General features: G+C 41.3%; 1 protein-coding gene across 1 annotated transcript; it reads right to left on the reverse strand.

Moving 5' to 3' along the window:
- Nucleotides 1-200: 200 nt before the first annotated feature.
- Nucleotides 201-16,716, reverse strand: LOC136979772 (uncharacterized). The gene is made up of 32 exons (XM_067275804.1): nucleotides 16,696-16,716; nucleotides 16,574-16,621; nucleotides 13,885-14,058; nucleotides 13,720-13,807; nucleotides 13,494-13,654; nucleotides 13,246-13,422; nucleotides 12,792-12,905; nucleotides 12,424-12,723; nucleotides 9,696-9,879; nucleotides 9,457-9,629; nucleotides 9,285-9,386; nucleotides 8,874-8,978; nucleotides 8,617-8,808; nucleotides 8,465-8,549; nucleotides 8,237-8,400; nucleotides 7,782-7,970; nucleotides 7,503-7,715; nucleotides 7,156-7,440; nucleotides 6,924-7,092; nucleotides 5,971-6,149; nucleotides 5,273-5,374; nucleotides 5,076-5,203; nucleotides 2,979-3,104; nucleotides 2,805-2,911; nucleotides 2,337-2,730; nucleotides 2,077-2,238; nucleotides 1,868-1,992; nucleotides 1,171-1,433; nucleotides 1,017-1,086; nucleotides 762-955; nucleotides 582-691; nucleotides 201-518 (listed from the first exon to the last, which is right to left on the reverse strand). The coding sequence occupies exons 1-32, from the start codon at nucleotides 16,697-16,699 to the stop codon at nucleotides 393-395; spliced, it is 5,013 nt and encodes a 1,670-aa protein (XP_067131905.1). The 5' UTR covers nucleotides 16,700-16,716; the 3' UTR covers nucleotides 201-392.
- Between the last annotated feature and the right edge of the window lie 5,296 nt (nucleotides 16,717-22,012).

A 22,012-nucleotide genomic window follows, 5' to 3' on the forward strand; every position in this document is an offset into this window, starting at 1 on the left:
AGGAGTATAGAACGCGTCTGTTACGGTAACGAATGCGCGCGTTGTTATTTACGTTCGAATTTCGAATTTTTTTGTTTTTAAGGTACGAGATCCGCTTTTCCTAAATATGTCGAAAGCGGTCGTCGACTGCCCGGTACTCGTAATAAGAACGACGGAAGAACGACGACGTATACAAACTCGCATTAACGTAAACGAGCGGATTATTAGTTATAGTTTATTGTCGGTTTTACGCGTAAACCCGGCGATATTTACGTGTTACGCCAGTAAATTTTATCGCAAATTATAATAAATCCAGTATACATTACGCAGAAATACGTCCTCGTCAAACGTTAACGAAAAGTTAAAATTCCTGGGAAATACGCGACCTCGGAATACGATACGTTAAAATAGATTTAAGGACATTTTTGTCGATCGTTTTTCCTGATAACGCTGAAGACGACGGAATCTTCTAAACCGGCCGAGCGTTTTCGTCGAAGATACTTTATCCACGAATCTCTGACACTTTTGTTGCAGACGACCTAAGAAATTACAATATTTCAATTTTGGAATATTTCGAGTGGCGACGATTAAAGAGCACTTACTTGAAACAGAAAGATGACGAATCCCTGAAGAGTGACGGAAATGGTGAACAGATATTTAAACACCAATTTCGCGCCGTTTATGGCGAAGAAACCGAACGTCCACGATAGTCCTACGTAATAATTACCGTTTATTTTTACCGTAATTGCGTTTAGCGTAACGACGAACGAGAATGCGTTTACCTAAAAGGGTTAAAATGCAAACTGCCGCCCTTAACCGTTTCAGAACCAGTTTCTTGTCGTCTGTCTTCAGCTTCGGTTTTTTCGTCCGGGCGACGGAATAAAAGACCAAACAAAATATCACCGAGTTGACCAGCATAACTATTCCCACCGGCAAGAGGAATCCGTAATAGAATGCTCCCATTTGAAGCCAACAACTAGGAAAAACAAAGTTTAATTCCTTCGAATTCGACTCTCTCCCGATAAATTACCACTTACTAATTTTTTCCTCCGTGGTACAATCTATAATCGACGGACATTATTACGACCACCACGACTAAAGGAGTTCCTAGGAGAAAACGGATATCCGTAAGAGGCTGCCATATTTGCACCGATACGCATTTTAATTTAAAAAAAATAGTCGGAGACTCACCCCAGGCAAAAATGGATGCTTTGAGCATAAATTTGGGGATGTAAGTATTCAGCACCTTGACTAGTTTCAGATATTGCTGTAAGGCCTCCACCAACATCCAACAGAACGAGGCCATCAACGAATAATGCAGGAGGGCGGCCACAAATATGCATCCCTTCTCGGACGAAATTCGATCGATTCCCGAAACGAAGACGATCAGACTTAACAATATGGCCGATGCCAAATTACACAGAACCTTGCTCACCACTCCTTTTCTCAGTTTTCTAAATATATTTCGTGATTAAATTATATTAATTCAGACTAACGACTGTAAATGATCACGTAAATCCGTAAAATGTAATTTTATTCTTTTCGTAAAATTTCGTTCGCTCGTCTTATAATTGTTATCCTCGCAACGCCGAATTTTTCCCCGGTGACGAAAATTTTAACTAATTTTTCCCGTAAATCTCTTACGTCTATCTCTAATACCAAATTACTTAATTTCTAATCGAACCATCGCGGGGCTGTCTCTACGTACGGGCGTCGATGTTACTAAATTTGGAGAAATAGAGAAGGTCGCCTATGGTGTAAAGAGTGAGGTCGGACTTAACGAAAATTTTACTGATCGTTCGGCATTTACAATATCTTTTAAAATTAATCGGTTCGCTATTTATTAGTTAATTATTAATACCGGAAAAGAGATTTCGTTTCAACTTACTCGAACATTACGAAACTGCTTAGTGTTAAAACCAGCCCCATTATGGAGAGCGCGCACCCCGCGTAGGTGAAGATATCCAGGGCTACGGCGTGTACCTCTTGCTCCACGTAATCCGGATGTAAATTCTACAACAATTAAAATTATACAATTTTCGGTCGTCGTAATATTTGGAAATAAATGTTAAAAATACAAATAAGTCCATTACGTACCACCAAAACGGCGAAGTTAGTCGCGTGATCGCAGCGACATACCACGCGACCCGCGGTTCGGTTTTTCGTTTCGCAACCCAGATCGGACCAATCTCCCATTTTGCGGTTGGCGGAATAATCCCAAAAAACGCACTTGGGACTGTGGGGTATTCGGCGGGAAACCTGCGAGTCGACGAGAACGTTATCGGGATTCGTCTTCCGCGTTATATCGATATATATTATATTATACTATACGGGATATTTTCCCTTCGGAAGTTTACCGTAAACACTCGAAATGCGATTTCTATTCTTTTGGCACTCAAACGAACCGGGCCTCCCGCCGGGCGTGCGTACAGAACGTTACTGACTACGGCTCGATCGGTGCGGTTGGTGAAGAACAGGGCATCGTTTTTGTATACGACGTAATTAAAAGCGGCATTAGACGAAGCTCCGTCTTTCCACACCTCCGAAGGGAGACGTATTCTCACTCTATATTCGTCGTTTAATAACGTATCCCGGTGTAGACTCTCCACCCGATTTGTGTCCACGGGTACAAATATTCCGACTTCCACATTTTCCGAGGTCGGCGGGTGAGATGCGATAATTATGTTTTCGTCACTCGTATTTACAAAAACGTTATTGTTCTCCAGCAGGCTCTCCAACGAAGCTGTAATTCTGGATAACGAGATTAATCCGTTGTCGACACCTTTCGTCCTTTAAAGACAACCGTTTTTTGTCCGAGACCTTACCTGGAAGAAGCGTTGGTTTTCGTACTTGCCGAGGCCAAAACGGAAGAATCTACCTTCATTAAATTGTTGATGGTCGAGGCGATTTCTCGGAACGATTCTTGCGGATTCTGTAACGATACGTCTATAATAAAATGCCACGGAGAGAAGACTCGGAAAATTAACCTAAGTTCTTACACTGAAATTCGGTTTGCCGGACACCTTCTCCAAGCAAGTGGCCACGTAGTGAATGTCGATGGCTCGAATTCGAGGCCAGTCGTTTACTAAAATACTTAACTGTTTGGTAACGTTTACGTCGTCGCTCTAAAATTTTAAGAAACTAAATAATATTTTAGCGAAGAAAACCAATAATAATTATCCAATCAAATAAGTTTACTCTTATATATTTGTTTTTATAACCGCGCGGAGAATTCATTTTTATTTTTATTCCGTTTTAACAACGATAAATAACGGGACTAGAGCATTTTAATAAGTGCCAGTTACGCGGAAATAATACTCCGGGCGATCCAATCGCCGTACTCGGTCCTACTCCGAGAAAAGAACGCGATTCGAAAAAAAAAAATACCCCGGTACAAACGGGTCACTCCGATACCTACAACGGACGTTGCGTATTTACGTTTACTTCGGAAGTTCCTTCGACGCGAAATTAGAATGACGAAATCGATCGGGTAATTAGAAAAAACTTTTTATACAATAGATTTGTTATTTTGAATATATTAATTCTAGTTTAATTCAATCCTATACACAATAACCTATAATAGTCGGCCTGCCAGATTTAAATGTTTCGTATTATAAATTTCTAGAAGACTTCGTAATAATAATTATTTAACGCGACACGGGCCCGATGCCGGGCCGCAATTTTTAATCGTATTTTTAATTTAAAATAGACGCTCTCCGCCTCAAATTAGTGCCGCAGTGTCTGGCCCCCGTACGTCATACTTATCCTTTAACGATAGAGTCTCGTCAGTCGTCCGACTGCCTTCGGAGGGGGGAAATTTTTGAACGGAAATTACATAACTTCCACTTCGCATCAAAATTTATTACGTAGTTAATCGGGACATCCTGCCACGAATGTCTACATATCTAGTCTCTTCTTTCGTCTTTCTAACTTCGTTCTCGAGATTAGAGAAAGACGGACAGACAAACAAACAGACCGACGACAGTTTTTTTCAATCTTAAGTTATCCAATTATATCTTTAAATAATCTCCACCGACCACATTTCTTTTACCGTTCGTATTAATATTTCCACGACTTTTCCATAAATTTGCCCGCCGAGATCGTCTTTCGGTAAAAGTGGGCGACCCGCTCCGAAATACCAAAAGCCCGTTTAATCGACCGTAGCTTAATCGGGGCTTGCCCCAACTCCGTCCTCGTATATCTAATTTAAAGACGGATCCGTAAGCGTAGATTTTCGGTGTATTAAAATCATCTCGCGGGTCCCGTACCGGGTACGGACGTACCGTACTATACTACACTCGACGACAAAGATGCGAATAACCCGGCGTAACTTTCCGTAGAATTTAACTTCGTTTCGCCGTAGGGAGAAAACACCGACGTAGCCTTTTGTCTCGCCTTCGGGGTCTTTTCTTTTATATTTCTTCGGAAAAAGAAAAGTGGAACGAAAATTAATTCCCGTGTATTTTATATTATTCCGTAATTGGCAGCCAAGACCGGAATATAGCCAGAGGGAAGCAAACGTTTCGTTTCGATCGAAGACCACGACGAAAAGCTTCTAAAGCTTCTAGCTTCTAGCTCTTCATTTAGAAGCTTTATAAACAATTACGGGCGGGTCATTGCGAGAAAAAAGGGCTGGACGGTTCCTTCACTCGAAGCTACACCATCCGGTGATAAATCCTTTTTCTTCGATTTATATTCTATTCTAAAACAGAATATTCAAAAGTCGAACGGATTTATTAGACGTAGGCCTACTCGACGACCAAAGTTAATACCGAAGACGATCCGTAACAACCGAGTCAAAGGCTCGGGTAAATCTACAAAAGTTTGTGTAGTTTATCTTCTTTTTGAAGGAAAATTACATTTATAATTCCTCTTAATATAAAAATATTAAGCGAAATAATACAAATATTATACATTCTCCGTTATAGAAAGTTCGGCTTATTAATCGATAAATTATTACGACGCGCCGTTCGACCGCTTAAAAAAATTACTTTTCTTATTTCCGATAAAACTGGATATTTACAGTTATTTATTGCGCGAAAACGCTTTAATTTATTGTATTTAAGAAGAAATAGGAATTGGCAGCGCTTACTTACCGCAGATAATTCTTTCAATCGCAGAGTGAGGTCGGAGAGTTTTCCCCGGCATTTTCCGTCCACGGGACCCCAATAAGTGCCGCGAGTGAAATTTCCCAAACACCTTCTAACCACAGCATCGCCTCTGTCTAATTATCGAAGAATAATATCATTTAGTAGCGCTACGACCGGTACAAGAGCGTAAACGTAAGCTTTACCCGTCACGCAGTCTTCTACGGTTAAAGCGATTTCGCCGAAATTTTTTCTAGGCCAAGTTACGTTTCTGTCGCCCATCTCCGTTACTGTCGAAAAGCAACCGTCTGAAAAGGAAAATTTGTGGTTCTTTATCGATTCCGAATTAAATCGTTTGTTATTTGGAAGTTTTAACAATTACGCTTTCGATGTAAGATTACGTACGCGTAAAAGTCGAAAGAATAACACAATTGCGGAAAACACGACTTACGTAGCTACCTTCGCGGTACGCAATTTCTGTCACTCGAACGGGCCGGTGAAAAACTCGACGTACGTAACTGTAATTAGAGTACCTGCCAAATCTGTTAAACGTTAAATACGGAAACAATTCCGAAACCTCACCGACAAAGTTCGGTTCTGTTTAAACAACGGGGTGAATCTGGGAAATGCGGGATTTTCCCGTTCTGTCGGCTACGTTAACGGGACAAACGTCCGGTTAGAATACTCCCGTCTCGACCACTTAATTAACTAAAATGGAACCGAGATAAAGTAGGGTTTACGTTAAAGCTTACGCAGTTTTGAGGGGGAATTTCGCGGGTGTCGTGTGTAATTTTGTTTCGCGAATCGTTCGTACGTAAACGAATTCCCCTTTTACACGAAGTACGAAGAGCTAAAAGAAATGCCGTCGATTACTAAACGGAAGAGTAGAAAGACTTCGACCTACCTGCACTTTTTATTCGAATACTTTCCGGCGATATTTTCAATTCCGCTAATAAACCGGAACTACGGGTCATTCGGTTCTGCAGTTCGTTTAATAACTTCTCTTTACTTTCGTCCGTTTTTGTATCTCTCTTCTTACTCGAAGAGTGTGTGTAGACGAAAAAGTTTACTTTTATTTTACCCCTGCAACCGAGGTCGAAATCAATGGTCACAACCGTTACGCAATATAGGCAGTGGTGATATTCGGCGGGTTCGCACAGGTTCGGCCGAACCCGTTGTTAAAATTTTCAGTTTCCCGAACCTTGTTAAACGCACGGAACATTTCTCAGTGGGTTTGTTTTTTTTAAATATATTAAAATATGCGTATTATACTCTGTAATACTACTAAACTAGGGCCTTATACCCCGTTTGCACCCAGCATTTCGATCTAGATTGTGAGCGAGGTCGGGGAGTATATCTCGGTGCGATCTCTCTCGACCGTTTCAATCGAGGTTTAATCGCGATCGATTCGAGAGTGTTCTCGAAAGTAGATCCAGTCATAAGAGAGATCCCAGAATGCCACGCGCGCGAGACAATACAAGATGGCTGTGAAACACGTGTCGGGCTATGGACAGCGAAAGAAAAAGTATAATGTATCTCGAGAGATGATGACGCGTGCCTATTTCTAGAAGCGCCATATCGCGGTAAAGAATTTCTCTGTCTTGAAAAAAAAAAAAAAAAAGGTCGACAGCTTTAAAATACTATTGTTACCTGGCCTTCTCCCGTGGCTCGTTACGTTCTAAATACGCCACTGATTGTTAGATATATGGTTGCAAAAAAGGTATTGTATTTATTTCTAGCCAAAACTTCCATTTCGTTTGTCGGTGATTGTCGGGGAAAAATTTTCTGCTAGCGAACCCCTTGTTAAATATTTCGAATATCACCACTGAATATAGGTGTATACAAATATGCACTCACTTTGTCTCCGATAGTCGATTTACGTGTACGGCAGTCCGTCCGACGGAAGCTAAAGCTTTTTCCATCTTTTCGCCGATATTCCGACATCGAATAGAATATTCCGCCGTGCTCGGATCTAACGGAAGAAAATCCATAGAAGAATCGAACTCGCCGACGAACGTCCACACGTCTAAAGCGGATTTAATTAATGGTCTTTATCGACAATTGGATAAGAGAGAAACTTTAATCTTACTTTTGTAGGTGAAAAGAATCTGCGGCGAAGCGACGGAGACGAAAGGACGCTTCTGATCCACCTGGCACCAATAATAGCCCTGGAGTCGAGCCCGGTCTAAACTGGCGTTGGTAGAAAGTAAATTTCGTACGGTTAAATATTCGTCGCCGCCGGTCGTCAATCCTCGCGTTCCGTTGACGATAACGCCATCTTTATACCACGTGACACTTTTGTAATATCTTTCGCTACAGAGGCATTTGAATACGCCTTCGGAAACGACAACTATTTCGCAGGAAACTCTGGAATCTACAAAAGTTACGCTTTTAAATTTAAATAATTGGGCCGCGTCGTTTCTCTGGCGGTCGTACCTTCGACCGTCGATTGGCAGATGCCGAAGTGATTCTTTTCCGGATCGTCCAGAGACCAGAAAACGCCGGAACCTTCCACCTTTATTAATCCGGCCGTGTAATTCGGTCCGAAATCCGTAGTGGCGGCCCAATCCACGTACCGAACGGTTTCGTCTTCCTCCTCCCAAATAAATCCTTCGTCCGATCTCCGAAGTCCGATCCACCAGCCGGAATCTTGGAGCAAAGCGCGCGTCTTCACCAAAAATTCGGAAGCGTTAATTACCGCATGCGGCTACTTACCCGTGCCGTTACGTTCCGATATATAACTTTTAACCAAGGTATTGACTTCGGGGAGCGCCAGGGTGGCCAATCTTCCTCCTCCTTTTCCGCAATACTCTCGCCATCGCCTCCGATTCATTTTTATTTCCGTCCGCCGGTAACACTTCCGCAGCCAAGGCAAACTTTTCCAACCGTCGGGACAATTACGGGCTACGGCACATTGTTAAATTACCTCGGGCTACTTTTGCGCCATTATATTTAATTAACTAGTAAATAATTTGTCACTAGAGAGAGGCGTTAGGCGCCGTCTCTTATCAAATTTATTAATTATAATTAAATTAATATTTTTAATTATTAAATTTGACAACAGACGGCGCCTAACGCCTCTCTCTAGTGACAAATTATTTAGTAATTAATTAAATATAATGGCGCAAAAGTAGCCCGACGTCGTCCGCCGGTTGTTTGGCTCTACTTACGTAATTGTTCCCCAACGAACGCTTTATGCATGCACCAGAAAGGCCGTTTTTCCCGGCACCGTCGGCTGTACAGAAGAATTTCCCGCTGGCCAATTACGCCGCTCAGACAGTCGTTGCCCGGAACGGGTTGTCCTTCTTCCCAACGAAACTTCGCGGGGCCGCTTCTGTTAAGGCGTGGAAAAATTAGAGACGACGAATATAACTAAAGAGATAATTGACAACTCTTACGCGTTTATGGTTTCGGGATAAAACGCCATCCACTGAAACGGGCCGGCATTTCGGCGCCCTCCCAGCCACACTTCCTTCCGCCTTCCTGGGGAAATAACACCGGTTTAGTTTTCCCCGTAAAATTTTACAATTTTCTAGCAATTTATATTTACCCTGTTCGAAAAGGAACTGGAAATTCTCCACCCGATTATTAGCGTCGATGCGGGGAGAGAATAAGAATCCGCCGTCTTTGCCGCATTCTTCGACCGCATCCGACCAGTTTAATTCTTCTCGGTATTGTCGCAGACAGAGGTCGACATTCCAGTCGGCGTATCCCGGCACGCATAGGCGAGGGGGCGGATTGGCTAAAGATAAATCGAGGTCAGACGGTTCGGTCGGAACCCGGCGCGTCCCGGTTTAACGCGTCTACCTGAAAACTGGTTGGACCGAAGGCATTTGGAGTAGTCGAAGTCTTCCCATTTCGATTCTTTGGCGTATCCTCCTCGGCACTTCCTGGTTACCAGTTCCCACTTTTCTAAACGGAAAGAAATTCGGTGATCGAACGGTGAAACTCCACCGGAGAATCTAACGGCGGTTAACGTTACCTACGGTTCCAAGATGGCGGCCGGTCTGATTCCAGCGAGGAAACAGTGGGGACGCACGTTCTAACCTAACCTATTCTAATAATTTTGTCGGTAATAGTTATGGTAGTTTATTAGAATAGGTTAGGTTGGTTAGAACGCGCATCCCCACTGTTTCCCTTCTTCTATTTGCTAGAATCGGAGACCAGCCGCCATCTCGGAACCGTAGGTAACATTAACCCTAACGGGAAACTACGTACGGGTTAAACAGGGAGGAGAAGAAACCGCCGACAGGGAATAATAAGTGTCGTTCCAGGTGAAATTCGTATCGTGGAATCGACGTTCTTCTGCCAAGCATCGACCTGAAACGAAAAATTAAATCGCCGCGTAACTGCGTAACTAATTCCTGCCGACAAATAAGTCGATCCTTACCCGAAAATGTCAGTTTGAAACTGTCGACTTTCCACTTTCGGATATATTCGGTGACGGAATTATTTATGAATTTCTGCAACGGAAGCAGGATTCTTTCCTTTTCGTTTATTAATCCTCGGTCTTTTAAATGGAAAAAGAATACGATGTCTACCACGATTTTATCGTCCTTCTCGCTACAAACGAGCAAAGAGAATTAGTTAACCGGAACCGAAGGAAAAGTTTACTCGTCACAAACTTACGCCACGTCGGTCAGCCACCAGCTGATATTTCTGCCAATTTTGATTTCACTATGAAACTTTTCAATCATGGAAGTTATGTTTCTGTTCGAAACCAGTTCTTTATATATAATTCTCATTTCGTCCTGTACGCTTTCGTTGGAACACGCGCTCGGAATCGTCAGGGTTAAAAGGTAGGTGGAGAGTTCTAAAAACGAAAATCATGCGAAAAAGTAAGATTAATTACGGCACCGCTTCTATTTTAAATTTAAATAGATAACTCGTTATTTCCGAGCAACTTTTTCGAAATATTTCGATAAGAAACGATCGAATTGAGGCGAAATCTCTCCCGGAATATCCGAAAGAGTAACCGGCGCGAAAGACCAAAAGTGGATAATTTCTTATCGTATTTAAGTTTTTAATATTTTTAAAGTTTTTCGTTAACTCCGTACCAGGTATATACCGCGGTGGCCGAACTGTTGCCGGCCAGCCGCGCGCGGCTCTTCTAGATCCTCATCGCGGTTTCCGTATACGGTACTTAAACAATTTCTTTTTACGAACTCGGCACCGACTACTTACACGTATATAATCGTTTTGTAAGTTTTCTGACTATTACGTGGTGTAATATACGCGCTAATTGTAAACGAAACTGGAAACTTACCCTCGAACGGGCGACCGGAAGCTCGGGCCGACAAAGTCGAAGGAGTTAAATGATTATTAATAGTGTGCGATGATCGGAGAAATAAAAGAAAGCGGCAACGATATCGGGGATACTATAGATTACCACCCATGGAATTTCGGGTCTTTGAGTATATATCCGAAATCGGGGGATCGAGACGAGTTCGACGATACCCTACTTTTGGACCGGAGACGAAAAATAAAAAAGTTATCATACTTTTTTCCGGCGATCGCGCGATGACAGGGAGTCGCGTCGCTCTCTCCGCTAAGTCGGCCTCGCTATCGCGATCGGGAGTCGCGTCGCTTGCCGTTAAAATTGCCTTTAGTAGACGTTTCCCCCTTTTCTTTACTTTGTTCAAGAACTACCGTGAATCAATAACTAGTGACATTTAGCACACGGTAGCCTGCCGGCGTCTCCCCTCCGGGAGGTCAGTCGGGAGCACGAACAGTGGGAACGGTCGCCACGTTCGCTGCCATAAGTAACATTAGCCGAAATGGCGATCGCGCGACGATCGGAAGTCGCGTCGCTCTCTCCGCTCTCGTATCGCGTGTTTAACCCTACCGGAGAAGACCGTAGTCCGACGTCACGGTTTGCAGACTTTATCGCAAGATGGCAGTACTAGCAACTATGGTGCCGTCTTCGTGAGACCATTAAAAAGTATGATAACTTTTTTATTTTTCGTCTCCGGTCCAAAAGTAGGGTACCGTTGAACTCGTCTCGATCCCCCGAGTTCAAATATATAATCAAAGTCCCGAAATTCCATAGGTGGTAATCTATAGTACACCCACGATATTTATACTATAGAACGGGTTTTTGTATTATATTACGTACGGTTAAAATATTATAAACAGAGGGCGCGCTGTCCAATAGGCGTTCCGTAAGAGGATGCGACTTTCGCGTTCTTCCGATAAACGGCCACTCCGACCGCGACCGGATTCGGCCACGACGGCCGGATGGCCGAGCGGTAAAGGTGGCAGCCTACCGCTCTGGGGGACCCGGGATCGAATCCGAACGGGTCGAATAATCCCCAGGAATTTTTCGGGGGGTGGTCCGTTCGGATATGTCGGGCCCCGTCCCTCACCACCCGGTCGCCCCATCGTGGGCCTGGCCGAACCCATAATGGGCCTACTAAAAGAGGCCCTCTTAGTGCCCACAGGGCGGAAAGAGTTAAAAAAAAAAAAAAGACCGGATTCGGCCACCCCCGGTCACCGATTCTCGAATCGCATCTACTAACAGAACCGGATTATAGCGAACGTCGTACTTATATTACGAAAGCGTTTGAATATTTCGACATTATTTTGTTTTAATAATTATTTTTCTTCCAACTTACGCAAAATCGTTATATCGGAAAAATGGTGGCAACCGGGTCTCTGTAGGTCGTAATTATACAAATACGGTAGAATCCGCGGGTCGTAATCGAGGATAAGGCCACCGATCGGCCGCCGATATCGGTATCCTTACGTTAAAATACTTTTATAAAATTCCGCTTATTGCCGCGCGAGATTCGCCGTCTTCGGGTAACTACGACTTTTAAAGCTATCTTTCCACCTTATCGGCTTTCCGTCTAGAAATAACAAAGACATTACACAATATAGAAAGTGATTATCGAGAAGAACGGATAAAGGGACAACTCTTCCGATTCCTTTCTCGGAAATGATAGGCCTGTATACTTTCGTTTTCATAAAAATATACAAGTTTTACTTTTAACCGTATTTTCGATCAATAAATATTTGAGGAATTTATTAATCGAGCGTAATTTACGACGAAGGAAGGAAGTTTTCGAAATTTCTTATAAAAATAAGTCAAATTTTAGGTGCGACAAAACGTAAATTTCGTTCGAGTTTCGTACAAATCGTACGGTATCGACTGCCCGATGACGGGTGCGGTCGATCGCTCGGCAAAAAGATATTAATACCGGTAAGATATAGCCTATAATTATAATCCTAGAAATAAGTAGAAAAGTAATTCGTCGCGAACGGCCAAGAGTTTTCCGGCTTTAATGTACACCCGGGCCGATCTACTTAGTCTATAATAGCGTTAATATAATTACGGCCGTTAAGACCGCGCACTTACCCGAAACCGAAATGCCTGCCCTGTCGGAAAATACCGTGTGAGGATAACCGGGTAATTTAAACGAATAATAGTAATAGATGGCCACCGACGGAAGTCTGTCCACGCGATAATAAAGCCGGTAAGTAGTGTTTCCGTACAGAGTGGGATAATCGTTCTTCCACCAGACGACGTCCGTTAATTCCCGGTAATCGTACTTCTTTCCGTCGATCCTCACCTCCACGTCCATAGAGAAAGTCAAATTGGCGTATTGTCCGAAAGAAGCCAGTACCGTGTGGCCGGGTTTTATTGCGGCTTTTATCTCTGCTCGAAAGAAAACAATTACTCTTAGATTAAAGTACTTTGCCGAATTTGCCGCCGGGACGACTTACCGATTTTCTTGGCTTCCTTTTGGCAAAAATAACCATTCTTCCGGGAGCACTTTCGCCCGATCGTGCCGTCGTCCGAATGATTTTCCGGGCAATCGTCGGAAGTTTCGTTCCGGGCTTCGAATAAAAGATTTTTAAAAGATTTTCTATTATTAATATTAAATGTAGAAGTGACAAAATTTATGTCGCGTTATCGCGCATCGCGTATTCTTTCTTCTTTCGGCGACGTAACACTCGGGCTATCCGCATAGGGGAATATCTTCCGGAAGGTCTTTTTTAAGGGTAATCGGCTCGTATTTAGGCGGCCGGGAAAATTCCCCGCCAATATTTGTCTAAACGTCGACTGCCGAAATTTGCTCTTAAGAAATATCCGTAAGAACTTTCCACCGGGAGAACGAATAAATCGCGCGGTCCCGAGGATTATTTACAATTTAAAGAATAGTAGACGTCGACTAACCTCGGCTATCGTTCCGCTCGCTTCGGTCGAATTCCCGGGCCGAGACGGGCCAATCCCGACTCTCCTGGTAGAAGAATCGACCTCGGCAATCGTGGTGGGAAAACCCGGAGACATCGACCTCTTTAAGGCAACTGCCGGAAAGGTAGGAATAGGTCCAGCCTGGATCGCAGAGTAAGGCTTTGGGAACGCCAACCGTCAGTGGTTAAGGTAAACAGCGCAATGAAACGGAATTCGAGTAAAACCCTTACGAGTTTCCGTCTCGTTTTCTCTCGAACAGACGAAAGCGGATCGATGACGAGTGCAAGACACGTCCGACAACTCCCGGGTCGAAAATCTGAAAGACAGACAACCTCCCACGAATCTCTCGTCTTTCCACCCGAACCTCTCTTTGGCGTAAAATCCCGTTTGGCTGAAAGAATATTGTTTTTCTGCTCGATTTCGATCACCGAGGAAAAATTAATTTGATAAACTTACTTGAAAACTTTAGGACTTCCCTCCTGCGTTAAGTAATTCTTTATTTTCCACTTGATTCCCAGGTGAATCTCGTCCACTTTCTCCTCCTCTGCGTTACAGAGAATAACGATTGAAAGCGAATCGTTCCGCGGTCGAAGGTCGAATCCGCTCGGAGCCTTCACTTACCGGCGTACTTGCTGACGGCGTCGAAATTCATTCCTTCCAGGTGTAACAGGTAAGCGTTCTGATTTCTGCACACGTTGTACGCTCGTTCCCACGTTTCCTCTCGGCGAAACGTGGCCAAACACCGCGCCTCCACTTTTTTGAAGTTGCCCGGACACGCCGTTTCCTTCGCATCGGCTAATTCCGTACGAAAGACCCAAATTTATATCTTAACCACATTAACGAAGGTTTAATAAGAGCTAACAGAAAGCTTAATTATATTAAAACAGCGCATCGGTGTTGTCGGTTGCCTTACGCATATATTGTAAAATTAATACGTACTCCCTAAGAATTTTTCTTTCCGGATACTTCGGACCCCGCCTCGCAATGTCCGCAATGCGGGCCTATAATCGGCTGCTAAAAAATTGTCCGGTAGTTCGCGGGGGCGGAGAGTTAAAAAAAAATGCAATAAGCGATGGTAGTATCGCGGCAAAGAAATAATTTTCCGCGCAATAAGGATGCAATTTGATGTCACATTAAGACGTTATAAGTCCTCCTCTCGCGTGCATGCGCGAAACCGTGCCGTTAGGCGCGCACCGTACCCTATCCCGCCACGGGTTTGCCCGTAGATACGGTAACTGCCGCCCCGTCTCGTCCCACAAATTCCCGAAATGCGACGAAGGGAACCGACCGAGCGTGGCCAGGCGACGGAGACATTCCCGGGATTACGCGCCAACCGTCGTCTCGCTAAAGACCGTCGTAGGACTCGCCCTAGAGAGCACCACCCACGGGTGCGAGGTGTCCGTAGTGTCCGTTCTATCATAAGCACGCCAGCCGCGGGTCATCGCGCCTTCGAACGGTTTCGACGCCGAAAGTTCCGAAGACCAAGACCCCCGACGACTGCCCACGTGGCTAAGGAAATAAGCGCGGATCTTCTTACGGGATACCGGGGTATCGATTTCGAGACATTCTATCTCGGCGGTCCTATTTGACCCGCGAGGGACCATAAATTTACTCGTTTTCGTACCTGTCCGCATGCCGAACGATGGCGTAAAAACGAAAAAACGTAAAAGTGCCGTTTGAAGTCGGGTTTCCGGCATCAGAATAAGTCATTTCTTAAAGGCGAAATGGAAAAACGGTTATAGATGTTACGTCTCCTCGGAAAGGTTCTAGTTATAATACACATACAAACTTGGGTGAAAAGAAGGAAAAGGAAAAGAATAATTTGTACTTGGAAATGCGAGAAAACGGCATCGCTTGTCCCGCGCGTGATACGTAAGGCGCAGACTGCCGCGGGTTGCCTATCTATATATCTTCGGTTAATAATTAACGAGATCCACCAATACGAAGCTAAAATTAGCGAATGTTTGCCGGATATAATCGGTCACTTTTATTATAAAAGCGAGCGAAGATCTACCGACATCTTCGCATTTATTACGTACGAGTCGGGGAACTCCGATTACGTCGCGAACATATTCGGGAGTGACGTATATTATTTCTCGCGCCTCTCCGGTTTACGGACTGGGTCATTTCGAGTGAAAAAGAGCTTATGGCTCGGAAGAATATACGAGAAAGCTACATATTCTCGAAGAAAGTGTCACTAATTTTTATCGCGAATGAAAACGACTTATTTGACGAGTTTACATATTCGAAAGAACATTGCGAAAGTAAATTGAAGTACGGGGTAAACCGAAGGATCGGCGAAAACTGGTGCGAAATGTTTGCTCGTTTTTCAAAGCGGGATATAAACGCTTAGAACGCGAAATACCTACGGTAGTTAGTTTTTTGGCACTGCCACCGATGCGGCTGTTAACGTGTTTTTTTAATTAATAAATACGCCGTGGACAGAATGGAAAAAAACAGACTTAAAATTGAGACAGCGAAGGCTTTAACCGTTTTAAAGACCCATTTTAAGGATTTCTCCCGCGCCGAGATCCGTAATATCGAAATAAAAACTTCTCGAACGGGTCCGTGTCTGTTAAATATTCCGACGTATTAATTCTAATAGCGATAACAATTTATTAATTTAAAATTAATTTATCGTAATTATTTAAATTAATACGAGATGGCGGAATATCCGCTCGCTTCTTGTCAAATTAGTAACTAATCGTCGTCGTAGCCCCGGAATAACCCGATAATTCGGCAGATCGTTCCGCTTTTATAGAACACGCGCCTTAGCTACAAAAACTATTCTTCCGCGTTACCGGTTATAAAATCTGGTGTTAAGCGTAGCGTAAAATGGATTTCGCGTAATCGGTATTATTGGTAGCGTGTTTTTTAATCCGCGCTTATTTCCGTAGACACGCGGGCGGTCGTCGGGGGACCGGCTAGGGATTTTTCACCGGTTTCTAAGAAAAATCGGGTTTTTCGACGGTTCTACACGTCTGTATTAATTTTTACTAACAGAAAATAAAATCTCGGAGAAGATTGCTTTTTATTAATAATAAAGAAACATTCTACGCTTTTCGTTTGTTCCGAACAAAATGGCAGAAAGAGTGCGGTAATAAAAAATGGATAAAATGCCGTATCAATTTAGATACTATTATACGAAAAGAACGTCGGATACCGACGGAAGCGATTGCGTTACGAAATTAAAAGCAGTTCGCGACGTTCGCCGCTAAATTTCGACTCCGGCATTTATCCGATAATTCTACCCGGGCGCGTAACTTAGTCTACGTTTAATAAATAATAACAAACAGGAAACTTCACTCACCCGTTATTTCACGGAAAATCGAAAGGAGGACGAATACGAGAACGAAATCTGTGAATAAATATTGTACGAGAGACGAAACGAAAACGAAAACGGTCGAAAGTTGGATCCAAAAAGCAACTTACTCATTTAGAAGCGGTGCCCGCGATCGTATCCTTCTTTCCTTTGTTCTGTCGTATCGAAGGAAGTTACCGATATCGCTACTCTAAGATCCGTTTAACAGGAAATTCGAAAATGTTTATAATACTTCAATTTTTAACCGTTAAATTTTTGTATTTCTAAATGCCCTTACGACGTTTCTTTTCTATCATTTCGAAAATAACACAATTGCCACGAGAATTAACCTAGGTCAATTCCTAATAAAATAATGTTGTTTTAATAATATTTTCGTAGTTAAACAAAAAATGAACCCGGTAAATCCGACGAAACTTAAAATTCGTAATTATACTTTCCGAACGAAATATTCAAATGTTCCAAAATATAAAATAGCCTTTTCTTGCGTAACCGGAAACGAAAACTTTAAACGGGAAACTTTTCCTAATATAGGAGGAACGTTCCGTCTTTCCGCTACAATGCCAACTGCGGGAAATGAGCTTAGAAAGAAATTAATTGAAATGGTTCGAATTACGTCGGATACGTCTATCGCCCGTCGGGATATTTACAAAATATTCTTCAATTATTTTCCAAGTGTTACGTATTTGCGTATTTATATTCGTCTAACGATAGTAGCCCGCGTCCTCGACGATTACCGTCCGATAACGCCGTAAACCGGACCGCAATTAAAGAAAATTCTGGGTTTATCGACCCCGACGTTAAAACGATTATAAAAATTCTAATTAATTAATAATAATTAGTTTAATCCCGTTTACTCGCCGAATTTTTACCGTAGTATTTTAATAAAAGGTGATATTCGCGTTTTCGAACTCTTAAGTATAATTAAAGTCCATAACCGTCCATTGTGTGGAGACTAATACGGCTCGAAAGTGCCGATGTTGACGATAATTATACAGGTATACAGTAGAGAGTCGGAAATCGGAATCAATTGGTGACTGGGGTTGTTCGGATTAGTGATTTGTTCCGATTACCGATTATGTACGAAAAAATACATTAACCTGTCCGATGTTCAAATTTTTTTCCGTCGCGTGTCGCTTCGTGTTGAATTTTCGTCGATTTTAAGCCTAACGAAAATTTTTATAATAATAATCGAGGCTATCGTATCGTTAAAAATTATTTCTGCATTTTGTACAAACAAAATAATATATTGAAGAATATAAAAACATGAAAATTATACTTTAGAAGTAAATCTAGTATCAAAATCGTTCGATTCGGCACGACGCAGTCCGACTGAAAATCGTTCCGATTACCGGCGATTCCGATTACCGGGGTTCCGATTAACGACTCTCTACTGTACCTCGTCTTACGTCGGTAATTGGTTTCGGGACAGGCGACGTAAGTCGAATTTACTTGTGTAGTTACGACGTAAGTCGTAGCTTCGACCTACGTCGTAACTAAACGCCAATAATGGAGGAAACACCAATAATGAGCACTTAAAGATCGCTAAATAAGACGACAACACAGAAACACAGATGTTTTCATGTTTTATTCTCTAGGATTTATAATGATTATATTAACATTTACTGTAAATGTACATATTTTAATATGATTTTACGCGCTTTCAACGCTTCTCTAGTGATATTACGACTTCAATGTTTGTGGCGGACGGATTTAAAGTCGAATAAACTGACTTAAACTCGATTTTTATTTTTTCATATATTTCTTTGACAAACGACGTATAATCGGGAACGACGTAACTCGAGGTATACCTGTAATCGAAATACAATAAGCAGACCCTATTGTAGCTTTTGATACGTGCACGGTATAATAATCCATCGATAGACACGTAGAAGTTCCGAAAGATTAACTGCCGACCGTTACGTACTGTTGTGGAAAATCTTTTCAAAGCGGAACGGACCTATTGTTTTCTGATAATCGGATTTCGGTAAAGAGAGTTACGTCGAATTATTTACGCGAAAAGAAGACGAAATAAAAGCGCCATTACATTAATTGGGTTTAATTAATTCGGAATTTTTATTAAAATTAGAAGTAAATAACCCTTATATAAATAGACTGAGAAGTTATAACCGGTGACAAAAGGATTTTCGGGGTAGATTCTTCCGGGAGAGTACACGTTTGGAAGATTACGTGACAATTATTTAGAGCGAAATAACCTAAGTTAATTGAAGATTAAACTTTTACAATTCAAAAACTCTCGAATAATTATAATTGTAAATATTTATTGTGTTACTTTTTCAGTAAAATTAAAAACGTATTATCGGAAATCTGTCACGTGTTATTTTATTTTTTAATTTCCGAGAAACGTCGCTTTCCTTTTCTTTACCTTATATGACCGAAAAGCGTAAAGTGTAAAAATGATTAGCATTAACGATGGAATAAAAGTAATTTACGGGTTTACGGGGCAAATAGTATAAAAAAGAAAATAACTCGAATAATTAGACGAAAATTAACCAAAAGTAAATCTTGCATTTTTATTGATTTTTGCGTTTATACGAATAGACTCTTCCCGACGAATCGACTAAAGTTATTCGTAACGCCGAGGAAAACGATATCCATTATAACTAGGAGGGTGCGTTTAGGATACGCGGAGAAGGAAACAATTGGACGCGCGCAGATATTTTTGGTCAGTCGGCTTTCCCCTCGCGGCAAGATCTACGTTTATAAGGTCGAGACACGATACCGTGATGCATCGCGGCAGTCGCCATGTTGGGGCTCTTTTGATGTGTACGGTGTTTCTAGAGCGAAGCTGATTGTTTGTTTTTTTTCGATCTCAATTACTTGGATTTCTCGTTATATATATTTATTTTAAATGGTTTGGTGTTCGGCACCGAATTGTAAAAATTCGACAGGCAAAGGTTTAAGATTGTTTCGTTTTCCCGCTGACAAATCCAGGAGAGCTAAATGGCTTCAATATTGCTTGAATATATTCAATAAGAAATTCGGTGCATATTTTATAATTATTATTGCTTTTATAATTTCATATTTTGATACAAGTAATGCTATTTGCTGCGTGTACAGTATTGTCATTCAGTGTGAACGTGTTGCATTTTCTTAGGTTACAGTTTTAATAAAATTGGAAAATACGGTATCGGGCTATTAATACATTTAAATATTTTGATGTTAGATGAAAACAAAAATCCAGTATATAAACTGCTTCAATATTTAACATTTATTATAAAATGTTTGCAGCATGCACCGTTAAAGTGGTTTTAATTAACCCTGTTTAAATTACACCAAAACACGGTCTTCGTTTTATTATAAAATAAACAATGAATATAGTTGAAGTTGATATTTCTATTTGTTGGTATTGTTTACTGTTTATTAATATTTTATAAATATACTTATTTAATTCTCTATGAAAATAATTAGTTTATATGTATAAAAGAGTTCCTAAATGAAGGAACTCTTTTATACATATAAACTAATACATATTTTTGAAGGCTTACTGAATAAGATGTAAAGTTTGTGAGAATGGTTTTCTTTTCTCTTCGTGTAATTTTAATTTATAAAAATGTTTAGTCTGAGCTCCTGTTTGCAGTTTGTGTAATGTAAAAGTGCGCGTGAATATAGAAAACTAAATATATTCTTATTTTAACAATTATCTCCAAATTTCTTCTCTAATCTTGCATTTCGAAACTAAATAAATTTATCCTCGTACTTTATTACACGAACTATCGACATAGCTTTTTATTTGAAAATATATTTAGTTAAAGCCTATTAAATATACCTTTGGCTATCCAATTTTTACAATTCGGTGCTGAACACCGAGCCATTTAAAATAAATATGTATAACGAGAAATCCAACTAATTGAGATCGAAAGAAACAATCAGCTTCGCTCTAGAAACGCCGTACACACCACAAGAGTCCCAACATGGCGACTGCCGCGATGCATCACGGTATCGTGTCTAGACCTTATGTTTATAGACCTCGCTCGTGGGCCCAGAGTTGCCAACATTATGAGATAAAATTGCCCTTGAAATTATCCTATTTCACTCAAAATTATGGTGTATCCATCTAGATCTGTTACACTTACTCTGTTCATCCGTAGAAATATAAAATGGGTTCTCCTATGTCAGAATCTCTTAAACTTTCTATCTACGACCCCTTCCTACAACAAAATTTTTTGACCCCATTTTACAATGAAGTTTATATGACTCCCCTCAGGGGCGGATCTAGATTTTTCGGGACCTAGGGTTTATTGAAGTCTAATTGGACTTCATTCTTTGTTAATACAAATAATACTATAAATTATCATTATTATTATATTATTACTACTAACTATTTTTTACTATATGATAAGTGATCATTGTTAACGAAAAATTATTAGAAATTTATGATAATAATTCAATTTTTATGGGCCCTCGACACTTCGGGGCCCAGGGCTTAAGCACTATTAGTCCCTATGTAGATAGGGACCTGATTCCCCTTATGGTACAAAACAAACCTGTGAATTAGACATATTCTAAAACTACATATTCATACAATTTAAACATATTGAACATTAACAAATACGTAACATATTCTCTTCTTTATATACCGTACTTATTTCATATATATAAAACTTAAGTTTTTTCAAATTTTTGCCATTGTCCAAAATTTTTAGTCGACCCTCTCGGATGGAATATAACACAAAATTATGTTCTCGTCACCCGTGTTTATTTACTTTGCAGGATTCCTTTACACTTCCGACACTCCTCGTTTTTACAATAATAACCCTTTCCACATATAATTCCGGCAGATGCTCGGATAGGATCGTTATGCGACCTCGCGACAAAAGAATATTCAGCGCGTTACAAAATATAAGGACTAAGACTAATTACTTAAAACTACTTATATGACTAAAAAAGATAGGGAAGAAAAGATAGACAATAGGATAGTTAGAAGTATGATAGAAAAGAATGGGTACCCAAAGTGTCGACGATCTTGGGGTGATGGTTGCGAATACTAGATTGATAATTTTCAGTGTTGTTGATTTTGGACGTCTCTCCAATCCTCCCAATAAAGGTTTTCGAAGTTCCTATATCAGAATATACTTCGGATTTCTCACGAACGTTGGCTTAGGCTTACCGTCCTTTGTCCTCCAGTTGATGCTAGAACAACCTGGAGGTCTTCACAATACGTCCTGTCCCTTCGACGTCTCAGTCAAAAAGTGACCTCTCCTCCTCCACTTAGCCCCCAGGCTACCACCTCTTCTTTGTATTCTAATTAGGTCACCCCCATTTGAACAGGGAAGGGTTAGGGAAGACAGAAGTTTCTAGAAAAAGATGGACAAAAGAACTAACAAAGAGGAAGAAAATGGACTAAATACTAAGAGTAATATATACAAAAATATACAAAATAAGGCGCACGGCCACATACGCCCCCCC

The sequence above is a fragment of the Centruroides vittatus genome, unplaced genomic scaffold (assembly GCF_030686945.1).
Source record: "Centruroides vittatus isolate TY-2023 unplaced genomic scaffold, ASM3068694v2 contig_634, whole genome shotgun sequence".
In the NCBI taxonomy this organism is placed as follows: Eukaryota; Metazoa; Arthropoda; class Arachnida; order Scorpiones; family Buthidae; genus Centruroides; species Centruroides vittatus.